The sequence below is a fragment of the Oncorhynchus clarkii genome, chromosome 1 (assembly GCF_045791955.1).
Source record: "Oncorhynchus clarkii lewisi isolate Uvic-CL-2024 chromosome 1, UVic_Ocla_1.0, whole genome shotgun sequence".
Classification (NCBI taxonomy): domain Eukaryota; kingdom Metazoa; phylum Chordata; class Actinopteri; order Salmoniformes; family Salmonidae; genus Oncorhynchus; species Oncorhynchus clarkii.
The window spans coordinates 3,700,910-3,720,290 of record NC_092147.1 but is presented as its reverse complement, the minus strand read 5'-3'; the positions used below and the strand labels follow the sequence as shown (position 1 = coordinate 3,720,290).

The window sequence follows — 19,381 nt, the reverse complement described above, 5'->3', positions numbered from 1 at the left end:
GACACAATGCCAACTTAACCCGGAAGCCAGCTGCACCAATGTGTCGGAGGAAACATCGTACACCTAGCGACCTGGTCAGCGTGCACTGCGCCCGGCCCGCCACAGGAGTCGCTAGTGCGCGATAAGACAAGGATATCCCTGCCGGCCAAACCCTCCCTAACCCAGACGACGGTTCTCCCAGTCACGGCCGGCTGCGACAGAGCCTGGGCTCGAACCCAGAGTCTCTGGTGGCACAGCTAGCACTGCAATGCAGTGCCTTAGACCACTGCGCCACCCGGGAGGCCCGTGCCTTTCTTCGTCTAGCTCTGTCATCGTCTAGCTCTGTCTTTCATCGTCTAGCTCTGTCTTTCATCGTCTAGCTCTGTCATCGTCTAGCTCTGTCTTTCATCGTCTAGCTCTGTCTTTCATCGTCTAGCTCTGTCATCATCTAGCTCTGTCTTTCATCGTCTAGCTCTGTCATCATCTAGCTCTGTCTTCCATCGTCTAGCTCTGTCATCATCTAGCTCTGTCATTCATCGTCTAGCTCTGTCTTTCATCGTCTAGCTCTGTCTTCCATCGTCTAGCTCTGTCTTTCATCGTCTAGCTCTGTCATCGTCTAGCTCTGTCTTTCATCGTCTAGCTCTGTCTTTCATCGTCTAGCTCTGTCTTTCTTCGTCTAGCTCTGTCTTTCATCGTCTAGCTCTGTCTTTCTTCGTCTAGCTCTGTCTTTCATCGTCTAGCTCTGTCTTTCATCGTCTAGCTCTGTCTTCCATCGTCTAGCTCTGTCTGTCATCGTCTAGCTCTGTCTGTCATCGTCTAGCTCTGTCTTTCATCGTCTAGCTCTGTCTTTCATCGTCTAGCTCTGTCTTCGTCTAGCACTGTCTTTCATCGTCTAGCTCTGTCTTCGTCTAGCACTGTCTGTCATCGTCTAGCACTGTCTGTCATCGTCTAGCACTGTCTGTCATCGTCTAGCTCTGTCTGTCATCGTCTAGCTCTGTCTTTCATCGTCTAGCTCTGTCTTTCATCGTCTAGCTCTGTCTTCGTCTAGCACTGTCTGTCATCGTCTAGCACTGTCTGTCATCGTCTAGCACTGTCTGTCATCGTCTAGCACTGTCTGTCATCGTCTAGCTCTGTCTTTCTTCGTCTAGCTCTGTATTCCATCGTCTAGCTCTGCCTGTCTTCGTCTAGCTCTGCCTGTCTTCGTCTAGCTCTGCCTGTCTTCGTCTAGCTCTGTCTTCCATCGTCTAGCTCTGTCTTTCATCGTCTAGCTCTGTCTGTCATCGTCTAGCTCTGTCTGTCATTGTCTAGCTCTGTCTTTCATCGTCTAGCTCTGTCTGTCATCGTCTAGCTCTGTCTGTCATCGTCTAGCTCTGTCTGTCATCGTCTAGCTCTGTCTGTCATCTAGCTCTGTCTGTCATCTAGCTCTTAGAGAGGAAAAGACAGCTTCTTCCAATCCTCCTCTCCTCCTCCTCTTCTCTCCTCCTCTCCTCTTCCCTCCCTCTTCTCTCCTCCTCTCATCTTCTCTCCTCCTCCTGCTCCTCTTCTGCTCACCTCTTCTCTCCTCCTCTTCTCCTCTGCTCCTATTCTCCTGTCCTCCTATTCTCCTCTTCTCTCCTCCCCCTCCACTTCTCTCCTCCTCTCCTCTTCCCTCCCTCTTCTCTCCTCCTCTCATCTTCTCTCCTCCTCCTGCTCCTCTTCTGCTCTCCTCTTCTCTCCTCCCCCTCCTCTTCTCTCCTCCCCCTCCTCTTCTCTCCTCCTCTTCTCCTCTACTCCTATTCTCCTGTCCTCCTATTCTCCTCTTCTCTCCTCCCCCTCCTCTTCTCTCCTCCCCCTCCTCTTCTCTCCTCCCTCCTCTCTTCTCTCCTCCTCCCCTTCTCTTCTCTCCTCCTCTCCTCTTCCCTCCCTCTTCTCTCCTCCTCTCATCTTCTCTCCTCCTCCTGCTCACCTCTTCTCTCCTCCTCTTCTCCTCTCCTCCTATTCTCCTCTCCTCCTATTCTCCACTTCTCTCCTCCCTCCTCTCTGCCTCTCCTCCTGCTCCTCTACTGCTCACCTCTCTCCTCCTCTTCTCTTCTCCTCCTATTCTCCTCTCCTCCTATTCTCCTCTTCTCTCCTCCCCCGCCACTTCTCTCCTCCCTCCTCTCTGCCTCTCCTTCTGCTCCTCTACTGCTCACCCCTCTCCTCCTCTTCTCCTCTCCTCCTATTCTCCTCTCCTCCTATTCTCCTCTTCTCTCCTCCCCCTCATCTTCTCTCCTCCACTTCTCTTCTCCTGCTCTTCTCTCCTCCTCTTCTCTCCTCTTCTCTTCATCTTCTCTCCTCCTCCTCTTCTGCTCGCATCTTCTCTCCTCCCTCCTTTTCTCTTCTGTCCTCCTCCTCTTCTCTCCTCCTCCTCTTCTCCACTTCTTCCCTCCTCCTTCTTCTCCTGCTCCCTGACATGGTGTCATCCCTACAGGAGAGGGCTGTGTGGCTCTGCGAGCGGCAGAGTCCTCCTACACAGAGTTCCAGGTGACGCTGACGCACCACGGCGAGCGGACAGGCACCCTGACAGGGGGAGTACAACTGCGTACTTCTGGGGGCAAACAGACCGAGAAGTTATACGGTGAGAGGCTGAGAACCAATGTCATAGTGTTGTCTCAACAAAATGATGTTTTCTCTTGTTGCTAAACACACTCCTCCTTTTTCAGATTTCATCCAAGTGGAAAGGGATGATTCTGGTGCCCCAAAAGGAAAAGGAGTGGACCCCAACAACAAGTGAGCAGTCTCTCTCTTCACTCATCGCTATTTTACAATCTTGTGATCTCAGTTCAATTGTGAGATCAGGACATCTGGTTATTTCTCCTGTTCAATAGGTTCGCTTTTCCTCATCCCACTGATATCACCAACCCCAGTTACATGGGGGTGGGCTACAAGTCTGTAGGTGTGACAGACAGGGGCTGGAGCTACAGCATGTCCCTCAGATCAGGCTCCGGAGGTGGGGGTGTCGGTGGGCACGGGGGCAAGGACCAGACCCCCGTCTTTCCCAGAAAGACTGTCTACGACCACAGCGCTGTGCGAAGCCCCACAGGAAAAGCAGTGGACAACGTGTACGTTAATCAAACACCAAAAAAAAAAACATCTACCGCTTTTTATAGTTTTACAAACTCTCTGACAGGCCGGGGTTTTCTCGAACAACAGACTGAACTCCTGTGAAATATATTTTCAGTCCAGGGGTTCCGGGAGAACGACGCTTGGTAAATTGGAGGGAATTTGTTAAGGACTTCTGATATGTGGATTCACGTTATTTAGGCATACTTGGGACTGAACAATATTGCTTTCTATTTCCCTCACAGAGTAGACAATGTACTGAGAGTGAAGAGATTAATTGACACCTCATTGTGACTCTGAATGACCTGGGTGTGTGTCTGTCCTGTCTTCCAGGGGTGAGGACGGGAAGCCAGCGGAGATGTTTGACAACCCTCTGTACGGCTCCATGGGAAAGTCTGGAGGAGGAGCTAAAGACTCACCAGACCCTCAGTCCTCCAAGGACCACCTGACCGCTCCAGACCCCTACTTCTCCTTCCCCAAACCCTCTGACCAGGACCCTGACCGCCCCCCGGTCCCCACCCCGCGTAACCGCTCTTACACCTGTTCTGAGACCAAGCCCCCGTCTTCCGTCCCTACCTCCTTCACCTCCCTCCATCCCCTGCCCTACACCAAGAACCCTGTGAAACCGTCACGCTCCGAGGGGGGCATGGTACTAACGGCCAATAAGCCGCCTCTGCCTATCAAGTCCCGCCCAGGCCAGGCGGAGGCCACGTCCACTAAGCCCAGAGACTACCGAGACAGCTCGGAGCTGCCCAGCAAACTCCGCCCAACTTCAAGGCCCATCCAGCCCCTCCCCAAAGAAGGTTAGACTCCACCCTCTGTTCACATATCAGGCAACCAGCCTCTGTTCACATATCAGGCAACCAGCCTCTGTTCACATATCAGGCAACCAGCCTTTGTTCACATATCAGGCAACCAGCCTCTGTTCACATATCAGGCAACCAGCCTCTGTTCACATATCAGGCAACCAGCCTCTGTTCACATATCAGGCAACCAGCCTCTGTTCACATATCAGGCAACCAGCCTCTGTTCACATATCAGGCAACCAGCCTCTGTTCACATATCAGGCAACCAGCCTCTGTTCACATATCAGGCAACCAGCCTCTGTTCACATATCAGGCAACCAGCCTTTGTTCACATATCAGGCAACCAGCCTCTGTTCACATATCAGGCAACCAGCCTCTGTTCACATATCAGGCAACCAGCCTCTGTTCACATATCAGGCAACCAGCCTCTGTTCACATATCAGGCAACCAGCCTCTGTTCACATATCAGGCAACCAGCCTCTATTCACATATCAGGCAACCAGCCTCTGTTCACATATCAGGCAACCAGCCTCTATTCACATATCAGGCAACCAGGCTCTGTTCACATATCAGGCAACCAGCCTCTATTCACATATCAGGCAACCAGCCTCTGTTCACATATCAGGCAACCAGCCTCTGTTCACATATCAGGCAACCAGCCTCTGTTCACATATCAGGCAACAAGCCTCTGTTCACATATCAGGCAACCAGCCTCTGTTCACATATCAGGCAACCAGCCTCTGTTCACATATCAGGCAACCAGCCTCTGTTCACATATCAGGCAACCAGCCTCTGTTCACATATCAGGCAACCAGCCTCTGTTCACATATCAGGCAACCAGCCTCTGTTCACATATCAGGCAACCAGCCTCTGTTCACATATCAGGCAACCAGCCTCTATTCACATATCAGGCAACCAGCCTCTGTTCACATATCAGGCAACCAGCCTCTATTCACATATCAGGCAACCAGGCTCTGTTCACATATCAGGCAACCAGCCTCTATTCACATATCAGGCAACCAGCCTCTGTTCACATATCAGGCAACCAGCCTCTGTTCACATATCAGGCAACCAGCCTCTGTTCACATATCAGGCAACCAGCCTCTGTTCACATATCAGGCAACCAGCCTCTGTTCACATATCAGGCAACCAGCCTCTGTTCACATATCAGGCAACCAGCCTCTGTTCACATATCAGGCAACCAGCCTCTGTTCACATATCAGGCAATCAGCCTCTGTTCACATATCAGGCAACCAGGTTGCTAATAGCTTCTGTGGTCATGTTTTTAAACTAAGTATACCACAGAGGAAGAGGTTATGTACATTAAACTGTACATAGTCAACACAACAGGCTGATGAAAACCAACATGGCCTTACTTTCTGTATTTGAAAACATTTCTCTTGTGTCCCCCCCCCCCCTGACCCCCCCAGCTCTTCATGAGACAACTCAACCCTCGAAGATGGGCCGTTCAGTGAAATGACTGTCTGCTCCTGTCCTAGACGTTGGAAACTAGATGTTAAATGGGGGTGCTAGTGACAGATGATAACTCAATACAACGTCTCACCCAGTCACTCCACGGCTCGTCTCACTGACTCTCCCAAAAACATGTTTCTGTACAAACTTGTCGTTCCTTTTCCATTTTCGTTAGACTATATTACTGGAAGTCCATAACACATTTTAGGAATTGTCTTCATGTCTCCTCTTTTGTCTCGTGGATTTGTTGTTGTTGTAGAGTCCTCCTTATACAAAGTATCATTGTTCTGTTTTTGCCGTTGACGTTGACCACCACAAGAACTCTTTAGATTACAGGAATCATTTTGAAGACTTTTGAAAACAATGTGAATGTGTGTTCCTTGTATCTGGTGTCAAATCAGTACTATTATTAAAACTAAAAGGAATCAGACTCACCTGCCTCTCCATTTCATTTGATTATTCATTTATCACATCTGCTTTGAGCCTGCCTATCTGCACACAGTTACTATTCACTTTACGAAACAGAGCTAGGTGAAGACAGAGCTAGAGGAAGAAAGACAGAGCTAGGTGAAGACAGAGCTAGATGAAGAAAGACAGAGCTAGAGGAAGAAAGACAGAGCTAGAGGAAGACAGAGCTAGATGAAGACAGAGCTAGAGGAAGAAAGACAGAGCTAGAGGAAGACAGAGCTAGATGAAGACAGAGCTAGAGGAAGACAGAGCTAGAGGAAGAAAGACAGAGCTAGAGTAGGAAGACAGAGCTAGATGAAGAAAGACAGAGCTAGATGAAGACAGAGCTAGATGAAGACAGAGCTAGATGAAGACAGAGCTAGAGGAAGAAAGACAGAGCTAGATGATGACAGAGCTAGAGGAAGAAAGACAGAGCTAGATGATGACAGAGCTAGAGGAAGAAAGACAGAGCTAGATGATGACAGAGCTAGAGGAAGAAAGACAGAGCTAGATGAAGACAGAGCTAGATGAAGACAGAGCTAGAGGAAGACAGAGCTAGAGGAAGAAAGACAGAGCTAGAGGAAGACAGAGCTAGATGAAGACAGAGCTAGATGAAGACAGAGCTAGAGGAAGAAAGACAGAGCTAGATGATGACAGAGCTAGAGGAAGAAAGACAGAGCTAGATGATGACAGAGCTAGCCCAGTGTCCAACTATCCATTATATATTTTTTTAGGAGACTGAAAAGATTTGACATGGGGTCCCCAGATCCTCAAAAAAGTTATACAGCTGCACCATCGAGAGCATCCTGACCGGTTACATCACCACCTTGTATGGCAACTGCTCGGCAAAAACAAATACATTCTAAAAGCTTTAACAAGAGGAAGGTATTGTGTTTCATTTGAAAAACAGCATCACATTTTGTAAAAGCAGAATATTTCAGGTCCTCCTACACCCCTAACCTTTGACCCCGAACAGCTAATTCCATGGGTGAATGCACATGATAATTGTTTTTAGACAGACAACAGAGCACAAGGCGCTTCAGAGGGTATTGTGTACGGCCCAGTACATTACTGAGGCCAAGCCTCCTGACAAAATATATATACAGTATATATATATTTAAAAAATAAGACTCCAGCCACCCAAGTCATAGACTGTTATCTCTGCTACCGCAGATAGTACAAATAAACCAAAAACCTTGAATGAGTTCTAAAACTTTTGACCGGTAGTGTGTGTGTATATTTGCAATAAAATAAATATGGGGGATTGGAAATGATGCAGACAATGACATTGATGGAAGCTACAATCTATCTGCACTATTAAAGCTGATCTACCACCAAGAAAAAAAAATATATATATATATATATAAAATGAGACTCCAGTCACCCAAGTCATAGACTGTTCTCTCTGCTACCGCACAGCAAACAGTACCGGAGCACCAAGTCTAGGACCAAAAGGCTCCTTAACAGGTTCTACCCCCACCAAGCCATAAGACTCCTGAACATATAATCAAATGACCTCCCTGACTATGTACATTGCTTTTGTTTTTACACTGCTGCTACTCACTGTTTATTACCTATGCATATTCACTTTACAAATTACCTCGACTAACCTACACCCCTGCACGTTAACTCGGTACAGGTAATTTTCTTGTTACTTTTTATTGATATAAATAAATATAAATATACTTTAGTTTATTTAGTAGATATTTTCTTAACCCTATTTCTTGAACTGCATTGTTGGTTAAAGGCTTGTAAGTAAGCATTTCACAGGTAAGGTCTACTACACTAGTTGTATTCCGCATTTCACAGGTAAGGTCTACTACACTAGTTGTATTCCGCATTTCACAGGTAAGGTCTACTACACTAGTTGTATTCCGCATTTCACAGGTAAGGTCTACTACACTAGTTGTATTCCGCATTTCACAGGTAAGGTCTACTACACTAGTTGTATTCCGCATTTCACAGGTAAGGTCTACTACACTAGTTGTATTCCGCGCATGTGACAAATACAATTTGATTTGGTTTGAAATGCTACCACCTGCTGGTATGTTAACAGTATTGCATTAGTGTGGATATATTTAGAATCAAGTGGCAACGTCATTGGATTGGAGAATAATAATTTATGCTTCTTTTAGTAACTCCATAGAAGATATACAAAGTATATTAATTAGCCTACTTATCCTACTCGGTCCATACATTTATGACATAAGGAGAAAAATAAAATAAATTGCGTAAAATAAGATTTTATTAATGAAAATTTCAGCGCGCATCACAAATGTTTCTTCCACAATCATGACGTATTTTAAAACCGACCAAATTGTATCGTCGTGACATCATCAACCTGAGACGAGGAAGCAGCGCTGAAAACTGAAAATGGTGACAATCTTGCGTGATTCAGTTTGCTATATTGTAATCGTTTTTTATCTCGTTTACGATGTTACAAAGTGTGTTGATAGTTATCATTTAACTCGCATAGTTAAAACTGCATCTATATAACGTTAAGTCAAACATATACGACCGGTTTCAGGCCAGCTAGCATGTCTGAAGAATGAGCATGTCGTTTATCAGCTAGCAAACATTTGAGCCTAGCTAGCTAGGTAATTACTATAAATAATTGTTGTATAGAAATCATTAAGTTACGGCCCTGTTTTTTTTTTTTTATTTGAAAACATTTCTCTTGTCCCCCCCCCCCCCCCCCCCCCCCCCCCCAGCTCTTCATGAGACAACTCAACCCTCGAAGATGGGCCGTTCAGTGAAATGACTGTCTGCTCCTGTCCTAGACGTTGGAAACTAGATGTTAAATGGGGGTGCTAGTGACAGATGATAACTCAATACAACGTCTCACCCAGTCACTCCACGGCTCGTCTCACTGACTCTCCCAAAAACATGTTTCTGTACAAACTTGTCGTTCCTTTTCCATTTTCGTTAGACTATATTACTGGAAGTCCATAACACATTTTAGGAATTGTCTTCATGTCTCCTCTTTTGTCTCGTGGATGTTTTGTTGTTGTAGAGTCCTCCTTATACAAAGTATCATTGTTCTGTTTTTGCCGTTGACGTTGACCACCACAAGAACTCTTTAGATTACAGGAATCATTTTGAAGACTTTTGAAAACAATGTGAATGTGTGTTCCTTGTATCTGGTGTCAAATCAGTACTATTATTAAAACTAAAAGGAATCAGACTCACCTGCCTCTCCATTTCATTTGATTATTCATTTATCACATCTGCTTTGAGCCTGCCTATCTGCACACAGTTACTATTCACTTTACGAAACAGAGCTAGGTGAAGACAGAGCTAGAGGAAGAAAGACAGAGCTAGGTGAAGACAGAGCTAGATGAAGAAAGACAGAGCTAGAGGAAGAAAGACAGAGCTAGAGGAAGACAGAGCTAGATGAAGACAGAGCTAGAGGAAGAAAGACAGAGCTAGAGGAAGACAGAGCTAGATGAAGACAGAGCTAGAGGAAGACAGAGCTAGAGGAAGAAAGACAGAGCTAGAGTAGGAAGACAGAGCTAGATGAAGAAAGACAGAGCTAGATGAAGACAGAGCTAGATGAAGACAGAGCTAGAGGAAGACAGAGCTAGAGGAAGAAAGACAGAGCTAGATGATGACAGAGCTAGAGGAAGAAAGACAGAGCTAGATGATGACAGAGCTAGAGGAAGAAAGACAGAGCTAGATGATGACAGAGCTAGAGGAAGAAAGACAGAGCTAGATGAAGACAGAGCTAGATGAAGACAGAGCTAGAGGAAGACAGAGCTAGAGGAAGAAAGACAGAGCTAGAGGAAGACAGAGCTAGATGAAGACAGAGCTAGATGAAGACAGAGCTAGAGGAAGAAAGACAGAGCTAGATGATGACAGAGCTAGAGGAAGAAAGACAGAGCTAGATGATGACAGAGCTAGCCCAGTGTCCAACTATCCATTATATATTTTTTTAGGAGACTGAAAAGATTTGACATGGGGTCCCCAGATCCTCAAAAAAGTTATACAGCTGCACCATCGAGAGCATCCTGACCGGTTACATCACCACCTTGTATGGCAACTGCTCGGCAAAAACAAATACATTCTAAAAGCTTTAACAAGAGGAAGGTATTGTGTTTCATTTGAAAAACAGCATCACATTTTGTAAAAGCAGAATATTTCAGGTCCTCCTACACCCCTAACCTTTGACCCCGAACAGCTAATTCCATGGGTGAATGCACATGATAATTGTTTTTAGACAGACAACAGAGCACAAGGCGCTTCAGAGGGTATTGTGTACGGCCCAGTACATTACTGAGGCCAAGCCTCCTGACAAAATATATATACAGTATATATATATTTAAAAAATAAGACTCCAGCCACCCAAGTCATAGACTGTTATCTCTGCTACCGCAGATAGTACAAATAAACCAAAAACCTTGAATGAGTTCTAAAACTTTTGACCGGTAGTGTGTGTGTATATTTGCAATAAAATAAATATGGGGGATTGGAAATGATGCAGACAATGACATTGATGGAAGCTACAATCTATCTGCACTATTAAAGCTGATCTACCACCAAGAAAAAAAAAAATATATATATATATATATATATAAAATGAGACTCCAGTCACCCAAGTCATAGACTGTTCTCTCTGCTACCGCACAGCAAACAGTACCGGAGCACCAAGTCTAGGACCAAAAGGCTCCTTAACAGGTTCTACCCCCACCAAGCCATAAGACTCCTGAACATATAATCAAATGACCTCCCTGACTATGTACATTGCTTTTGTTTTTACACTGCTGCTACTCACTGTTTATTACCTATGCATATTCACTTTACAAATTACCTCGACTAACCTACACCCCTGCACGTTAACTCGGTACAGGTAATTTTCTTGTTACTTTTTATTGATATAAATAAATATAAATATACTTTAGTTTATTTAGTAGATATTTTCTTAACCCTATTTCTTGAACTGCATTGTTGGTTAAAGGCTTGTAAGTAAGCATTTCACAGGTAAGGTCTACTACACTAGTTGTATTCCGCATTTCACAGGTAAGGTCTACTACACTAGTTGTATTCCGCATTTCACAGGTAAGGTCTACTACACTAGTTGTATTCCGCGCATGTGACAAATACAATTTGATTTGGTTTGAAATGCTACCACCTGCTGGTATGTTAACAGTATTGCATTAGTGTGGATATATTTAGAATCAAGTGGCAACGTCATTGGATTGGAGAATAATAATTTATGCTTCTTTTAGTAACTCCATAGAAGATATACAAAGTATATTAATTAGCCTACTTATCCTACTCGGTCCATACATTTATGACATAAGGAGAAAAATAAAATAAATTGCGTAAAATAAGATTTTATTAATGAAAATTTCAGCGCGCATCACAAATGTTTCTTCCACAATCATGACGTATTTTAAAACCGACCAAATTGTATCGTCGTGACATCATCAACCTGAGACGAGGAAGCAGCGCTGAAAACTGAAAATGGTGATAATCTTGCGTGATTTAGTTTGCTATATTGTAATCGTTTTTTATCTCGTTTACGATGTTACAAAGTGTGTTGATAGTTATCATTTAACTCGCGTAGTTAAAACTGCATCTATATAACGTTAAGTCAAACATATACGACCGGTTTCAGGCCAGCTAGCATGTCTGAAGAATGAGCATGTCGTTTATCAGCTAGCAAACATTTGAGCCTAGCTAGCTAGGTAATTACTATAATTGTTGCATAAAAATCATTAAGTTACGGCCCTTGTCTCCTAGTTAGCGCAATGAATGCCAGACTACTAACGCTAGTTAAGGTTAAATGTGTATTTCTGTTGCAGCTTTTCTACTCCTTTTTCAAGTCCCTGGTGGGGAAGGACGTGGTGGTGGAGCTCAAAAATGACTTGAGGTTTGTATTATGTAGTTCGTGGCCAGCTAGTTACAGTGGCAGAATTCACATAACGTCATTGTTTTATAATAACGCGTTTAACTTTTTTTATAGCGCGTTTTCGTTAGACAAAATCTGAAATCGTTTGATCAAAAAAAATCAAGTTTTAAAAAAAATGTTTTTAATGTAAAATATATATATAGGCTACAACAGTAGCTAGGTGAAGTCTGAGTGGTTGTTGAAGCCTCCAGCAGATGAACAGACGCTGTGGCCGTGAGAGAATCTGGAAACTCAAAAGCGAGATGTTTTAACACACCGTTTAAAAATTTAAAAAAAACTATGGCGCCCGACATGGTTCAATGTACCAATAACCAATTAAAGTACGATCTACTTTTACCGTTTTTCTTTTATTCTAATTGTCGGGATCTTGGAGCAAGAATTGGGATCATGTAATATTGTGCTAATGAAGATAAATGGATAATAACTGACTGTAATGTATAATACGTTGAATTTAGCAAAACGAGGAGTCCATTCATTGAGGTATAAAATAATTGGGGAAGAAAACGGGGTTTCTATTTTTAGGTCCCTCCCCTTTTTGTTCAGTTTGCGTCTAAGAAATGGTTTGCAGCATAATTTGAGTAATTTTCAAATAGAGAGATACATGGACCATATAGAGCCCCACAGTGGTGTCGTAATACCCATAAAATCAGCCTCCGTTACAATTATTTGAATAATTCAATGGATGTTCTTTGCACAAAAGTGTCATCAATTTTCGAATCAGTCTTCTCAATGAGGCGATCACTGGAAATGGTCTTTCTGGGCTTGACGTCAGTTAAACTGCAGTACAGAAAGCAAGAATGTAGGAACAATTGACTGCTTCCAGACCTGAATCCTGGCCCCTTGAAGTGGTTTCCTCTAGTTGCCACAGTCAAAATTGGCAATGCAAAATTGTATTTTTTGGTCTTAATTTAAGTTTAGCTGTGAGTTTTAAGTTTAATGTCACATTTAAGAAGAGAAATTGTATTAAAACATTTTTTTTTTTTTAAAGGGGGTTTATGACTTGCTGTGGCAACTAGTGACGACTCCTTGAAGTGCATGTTGGGGCTTCCGCTATTCTTTCTGCTCCTCTGGGAATAGCTGGTCTAACACAACAACAACAACAACAGAGACCCAAAAAAGAAAGGAGGACCAAGGCACTCTTCATATAATTGATTAAAATGCTTTTATTTGTTCAATAGAAACAAAGTTGTGTTTTTTTAAACCGACGTGTTTCGGCTGCATGGCCTTCGTCAGGGAGTACAAACAAAAGGGAATACAATGTCCTCTTTTGAACAGCTTTTCATTTGCCCTCAGCTGTTTAGACTGTTCATGTTTTGCTGTGTTCTAGTGGACTAGGGAATATATTGCTTTCTTATTCTTGACACTTCTCGCAGTCATATTTAAGGTTAGATCTACATTTACTATATTTAAGGTTAGAAGTGTCCTGATACTTCTAGTTTGTATTTTTATGATCACATAGCTACTTTATTTCACCCTTTTAATGTGTATAGTATTGCTTACTAGGTGTTGTCCAATCAATTGTGTAACCACTCCCTCTTCCAATTAGGGCCAATTGGAAAAGCTGATCAAAAGAGGACATTGTATAATTTTTTTGTACTCCCTGATGAAGGCCATGCCAGGCCATTCTATTGAACACGCCATACTAATAAAGGCATTTTAATTAATTACATGAAGAGGGCCTTGGTCCTCCTTTCTTTTTGATGACCAATTCACCCCTTTTTACCAAAGAGCACCTTCTATCTACCAAAATGTACTATTGTGTACCTTAGTAGCGCGTCCCTTCCTCCTCTTTCTACTACAACAGAGACCCACTTGGAACGCTTGCTTACAGCTGCACCACGGGGTCGGACAGGCCGTTGGCTTAAATTATCGTCATGCCTGCTCTGCGGTGTCCGACCCTGTAGTGTAAGGTGTCGGATCTGCTGGCTAGCTTATCCACTTTCCTTCATCTGAGGGTTGTTTTTGTAAAGGATGGGTGTAAATCAATTTTGTCTACGAAGGCAGACAACACCCTATACAATTTTTTATGGAAATTCATTTTGTGAGAAGCACACAAAATACACAATATGTTATAATACATGCAATTAAAATAAAACGAAGAATTGAGTGTACACATTTTCCCGTAGTCCCGGTGACACGAGGTCAGCCCACGCCACAGGGCTCTGGGAGAACTTGTTTTCATACCTAGAAGATGTAGACAGACATTTAGGAGCACAGTGAAAGCTCTTTACGGTATTAATAAAGCTAGAAACTTTCATTTTTCTAGGAGCTCCTAAATTAAACTTCAAGGTCGCACAGTAACAATATTTAGGCGCATATGCGAGTCCCACTGTAGAACCCGGTGTCCTTGGTCCCACTATTCAACAGCCTGGTTAACGTTGGAATGAAGTGGGTGGTGTCCACTATGTGGGTGGGATGTCCTTGGTCCCACTGTTCAACGGCCTGGTTAACGTTGGAATGAAGTGGGTGGTGTCCACTATGTGGGTGGGATGTCCTTGGTCCCACTATTCAACAGCCTGGTTAACGTTGGAATGAAGTGAGTGGTGTCCACTATGTGGGTGGGATGTCCTTGGTCCCACTGTTCAACGGCCTGGTTAACGTTGGAATGAAGTGAGTGGTGTCCACTATGTGGGTGGGATGTCCTTGGTCCCACTATTCAACGGCCTGGTTAACGTTGGAATGAAGTGGGTGGTGTCCACTACGTGGGTGGGATGTCCTTGGTCCCACTGTTCAACAGCCTGGTTAACGTTGGAATGAAGTGGGTGGTGTCCACTACGTGGGTGGGATGTCCTTGTCTTTTACCTGTCTGTCATGGAGCCTGAACCTCACAATTGAAAGCTTGAGATGACAGATGTTGATTTTGCAAGTTACACATCTTCGTCTATTTTCAGCATCTGTGGAACACTTCACTCGGTTGATCAGGTAAGACTAGAAGACAACCCAAACCACATTCATCTCTTTTAAATGGGCGCCTACGTTGTGGTCACTCTTTTAAATGGGCGCCTACGTTGTGCTCACTCTTTTAAATGGGCGCCTACGTTGTGGTCACTCTTTTAAATGGGCGTCTACGTTGTGGTCACTCTTTTAAATGGGCGCCTACGTTGTGGTCACTCTTTTAAATGGGCGCCTACGTTGTGGTCACTCTTTTAAATGGGCGTCTACGTTGTGGTCACTCTTTTAAATGGACGCCTACGTTGTGGTCACTCTTTTAAATGGGCGCCTACGTTGTGGTCACTCTTTTAAATGGGCGCCTACGTTGTGGTCACTCTTTTAAATGGGCGCCTACGTTGTGGTCACTCTTTTAAATGGGCGCCTACGTTGTGGTCACTCTTTTAAATGGACGCCTACGTTGTGGTCACTCTTTTAAATGGGCGCCTACGTTGTGGTCACTCTTTTAAATGGGCGCCTACGTTGTGGTCACTCTTTTAAATGGGCGCCTACGTTGTGGTCACTCTTTTAAATGGGCGCCTACGTTGTGGTCACTCTTTTTGGGCGCCTACGTTGTGGTCACTCTTTTAAATGGGCGCCTACGTTGTGGTCACTCTTTTAAATGGGCGCCTACGTTGTGGTCACTCTTTTAAATGGGCGCCTACGTTGTGGTCACTCTTTTAAATGGGCGCCTACGTTGTGGTCACTCTTTTAAATGGGCGTCTACGTTGTGCTCACTGTAGTTCTTTCTCTTGCAGTACCTGAACATTAAACTGACGGACATCAGTGTCACGGATCCAGAGAAGTATCCACATATGGTGAGTTGTCCTGTCCATACATTGGACAGTATAGGGCTGGTTTCCCAGACATATTCACAGTGCATTGGGTAAGTAATTCAGACCCCTTGACTTTCCACATTTTATGTTACAGCCTTTATTATAAAAAATTGATTAAATTGTTTTGTTTTCCCCTCATCAATCTACACACAATACCCCATAATGACATCACAACACCCCATAATGACATCACAATACCCCATAATGACATCACAATACCCCATAATGACATCACAATACCCCATAATGACATCACAACACCCCATAATGACAAAGCAAAACATTTATCTTTTTTTTTCTTTTTTTTGGCAAATGTATTCAAATTTTAAACAGATCACATTTAAATAAGTATTCAGACCCTTTACTCAGTACCTTTGGCAGCAATTACAGCCTCAAGTCTTCTTGGGTATGACGCTACAAGCTTGGCACACCTGTATTTGGGGAGTTTCTCTCATTCTTCTCTGCAGATCCTCTCAAGCTCTGTCAGGTTGGATGGGGAGCGTTGCTGCACAGCTATTTTCAGGTCTCTCCAGAGATGTTCGAACGGGTTCAAGTCCGGGCTCTGGCTGGGCCACTCAAGGACATTCAGAGACTTGTCCCAAAGCCACTCCTGTGTTGTCATGGCTGTGTGCTTAGGGTAGTTGTCCTGTTGGAAGGTGAACCTTCGCCCCAGTCTGAGGTGCTCTGTAGCAGGTTTTCATTTAAGGATCTCTCTGTACTTTGCTCTGTTCATCTTTCCCTCAATCCTGATTAGTCTCCCAGTCCCTGCCACTGAAAAACATCCCCACAGCATGATGCTGTCACCACCATGCTTCACCGTAGGGATGGTGCCAGGTTTCCTCCAGACGTGACGCTTGGCATTCAGGCCACAGAGTTCAATCTTGGTTTCATCAGACCAGAGAATCTTGTTTCTCATGGTCTGAGAGTCCTTTAGGTACCTTTTGGCAAACTTCAAGTGGGCTGTCATGTGCCTTTTACTGAGGAGTGGCTTCTGTCTGGCCACTCTACCATAAAGGCATGATTGGTGGAGTGTTGTAGAGATGGTTGTCCTTCTGGAAGGTTCTCCCATCTCCACAGAGGAACTCAGGAGCTCTGTCAGAGTGACCATTGGGTTTTTGGTCACCTCCCTGACCAAGGCCCTTCTCCCCCGATTGCTCAGTTTGGCCGGGCGGCCAGCTCTAGGAAGAGTCTTGGTGGTTCCAAACTTCTTCCATTTAATAATGATGGAGGCCACTGTGTTCTTGGGGACCTTCAATGCTGCAGAATTTTTTTGGAACCCTTCCCCAGATCTGTGCCTCGACACAATCCTGTCTCAGAGCTCTACGGACAATTCCTTCTACCTCGTGGCTTGTTTTCAGCTCTGACATGCACTGTGTAAATAAGTTATTTCTGTTTTTAATTTTTTTAATACATTTGCGAACATTTTTACACCTGTTTTTACGTTGTCATTATGGGTGTTGTGTGTAGATTGTGGGGAAAAAAATTAATTAAATTTTCGAGTAAGGCTGTAACAAACTGTGAGGGGGGTTCAGAATACTTTCAGAAGGTGTAGTCTAGGCTTAAATCCGTGTCTAGGAAACCAGCCCTTAACTAAAAGCTCTGCTTCTGACATTGACTGGATGTACTGTAATACCCCAATTCCTTCCTTCACATCACCATCTTCAGAACAGATGATGCTGTGAAATAAATCAATAAGGGATTATTGACTGTTCTCCTGTTGTTTCTCCTCCTCTCTCTAAAGTGATCAATTCAGCCTGTTTCTCCTCCTCTCTCTAAAGTGATCAATTCAGCCTGTTTCTCCTCCTCTCTCTAAAGTGATCAATTCAGCCTGTTTCTCCTCCTCTCTCTAAAGTGATCAATTCAGCCTGTTTCAATCCTCCTCTCAATTCAGCCTGTTTCCCCTCCTCTCTAAAGTGATCAATTCAGCCTGTTTCTCCTCCTCTCTCTAAAGTGATCAATTCAGCCTGTTTCCCCCCTCTCTCTAGTGATCCATCCAGCCTGTTTGTCTAATCCTGTTCTGTTATCTTCTGTCACCAGTTATCAGTGAAGAACTGTTTCATCCGAGGCTCTGTGGTGCGGTACGTCCAACTGCCTGCCGATGAGGTTGACACTCAGCTGTTACAGGACGCTGCTCGCAAGGAAGCACTGCAGCAGAAGCAATGATGCTTTAACACATGACATCATGGCTGGGGGGGGGGGGGGGGGGGTGTTTGAAAGATGGACAGATATGGGTTTTAGTTCGGTTGTAAACAATCATTCGGGTATCAAAATGACATCTCTTTGCATAGAAGCTCCTGATGTGTTCCTTGTCGACCCTATTTTGCCACATTGGTATTGCAGTGCTTCAGTGTCACTTACCTCAAATGCCAACTAAGGTCTCCCAGCTCTTTGCTACCCTCCTGTTTTGTAAACATTCGGACCTCCAATACTTTCATTTCTCTGTTCTACACAGCGCCACTATTTGCTGATGTCAGAAACGACCAGATTCTGCCTGTTATTTTATTTTATTGATGTCCTTGAGAAGCGGTGTCCAGAATGAATATGTTCTCCTTCTTAAGAGAATATTCTCTGCTCTTCTTTTCCTTTCTAAAAACCAGTTTTGAGCTTGTAAAGACTCATGTTATTTACATCGCCCTTTTTGATGTGTAAATAAACCTTGTTTAAATCCTGTTCTTATCGTTTTGAATACAATACACCTGAGGGATGGTCACTAACGTTTCTATTTATTATTTTATACAGTCTTTATTTTTATTTATTATGGATACATATTAGTTCCTGTCAAGACAGCAGCTACTCTTCCTGGGGTTTATTAGGGATCCCCCCCCCCCTCCCCCTGATTTGATTTCAAGTCGGATGGCAGCCTACACACGAAATAACTAATATTGATAACCATCTAGATGTCACCTTGATACATAGGCTCAATGGGGAGGGCATGAACAACAACCCCACCCGGGAAACGGCACCCTTCACTCCCGCTTGCCAGGCACTACTGTGTCCGGGCAACAGGAACATCTACCTAGTAGCCAGAGGTGGAATAAACCCAAATGTCACACTTGAGTAAAAGTACAGATAATGTACTTTAATAGAAAATGACTCGAGTGAAAGTCTAAAAGTGTTTGGTTTTAAATATACTTAAGTATCAAAATTTAAAGTATAAATAATGTCATATTTCTTATATTAAGCAATTTCATTTTTTATTTGATAATTTACAGATAGCCTGGGGCACACTAGCACTCAGACATTTACTAATAGCCTGGGGCACACTCTAGCACTCAGACATCATTTACAGATAGCCTGGGGCACACTCTAGCACTCAGACATTTACAGATAGCCTGGGGCACACTAGCACCCAGACATAATTTACAGATAGCCTGGGGCACACTATAGCACTCAGACATTTACAGATAGCCTGGGGCACACTAGCACCCAGACATTTACAGATAGCCTGGGGCACACTCTAGCACCCAGACATTTACAGATAGCCTGGGGCACACTCTAGCACTCAGACATTTACAGATAGCCTGGGGCACACTCTAGCACCCAGACATTTACAGATAGCCTGGGGCACACTCTAGCACTCAGACATAATTTACAGATAGCCTGGGGCACACTCTACCACTCAGACATAATTTACTGATAGCCTGGGGCACACTCTAGCACTCAGACATAATTTACTGATAGCCTGGGGCACACTCTAGACACTCACACTATAGACTCAGACATTTACAGATAGCCTGGGGCACACTAGCCTGGGGCATACTCTAGCACTCAGACATAATTTACTGATAGCCTGGGGCACACTCTAGCACTCAGACATAATTTACTGATAGCCTGGGGCACACTAGCACTCAGACATAATTTACTAATAGCCTGGGGCACACTATAGCACTCAGACATTTACAGATAGCCTTACAGATTGC

The 19,381-nt window shown here is 44.1% G+C and overlaps 2 protein-coding genes across 4 annotated transcripts in view; both read left to right on the top strand.

The window, feature by feature from the left end:
- Positions 1–9,311, top strand: part of LOC139416142 (inositol polyphosphate-5-phosphatase D) — a 64,278-nt gene extending 54,967 nt beyond the window's left edge. Inside the window, exons 23-27 of one of the 3 annotated variants that reach the window (XR_011635072.1) lie at positions 2,429–2,575; positions 2,661–2,727; positions 2,826–3,059; positions 3,394–4,049; positions 5,116–5,769. Coding sequence is in view for 2 of the 3 variants with exons in the window: in XM_071164511.1 (XP_071020612.1) it covers positions 2,429–2,575; positions 2,661–2,727; positions 2,826–3,059; positions 3,394–3,863; positions 8,498–8,547 (968 nt within the window). In the remaining variant the exon portion in view is untranslated. Of the gene's footprint in view, positions 1–2,428; positions 2,576–2,660; positions 2,728–2,825; positions 3,060–3,393; positions 4,050–5,115; positions 5,774–8,497 lie in introns of those variants that run through there. The other 2 variants (XM_071164511.1, XM_071164601.1) reach the window with 2 other exon arrangements.
- A 1,886-nt stretch (positions 9,312–11,197) lies between these two features.
- On the top strand, positions 11,198–18,131 carry LOC139414660 (smx5). The gene is made up of 5 exons (XM_071162428.1): positions 11,198–11,252; positions 11,591–11,658; positions 14,589–14,619; positions 15,384–15,443; positions 17,499–18,131. Exons 1-5 carry the CDS (start codon positions 11,250–11,252, stop codon positions 17,622–17,624), a joined length of 288 nt encoding a protein of 95 aa, XP_071018529.1. The 5' UTR covers positions 11,198–11,249; the 3' UTR covers positions 17,625–18,131.
- Positions 18,132–19,381: the final 1,250 nt, after the last annotated feature.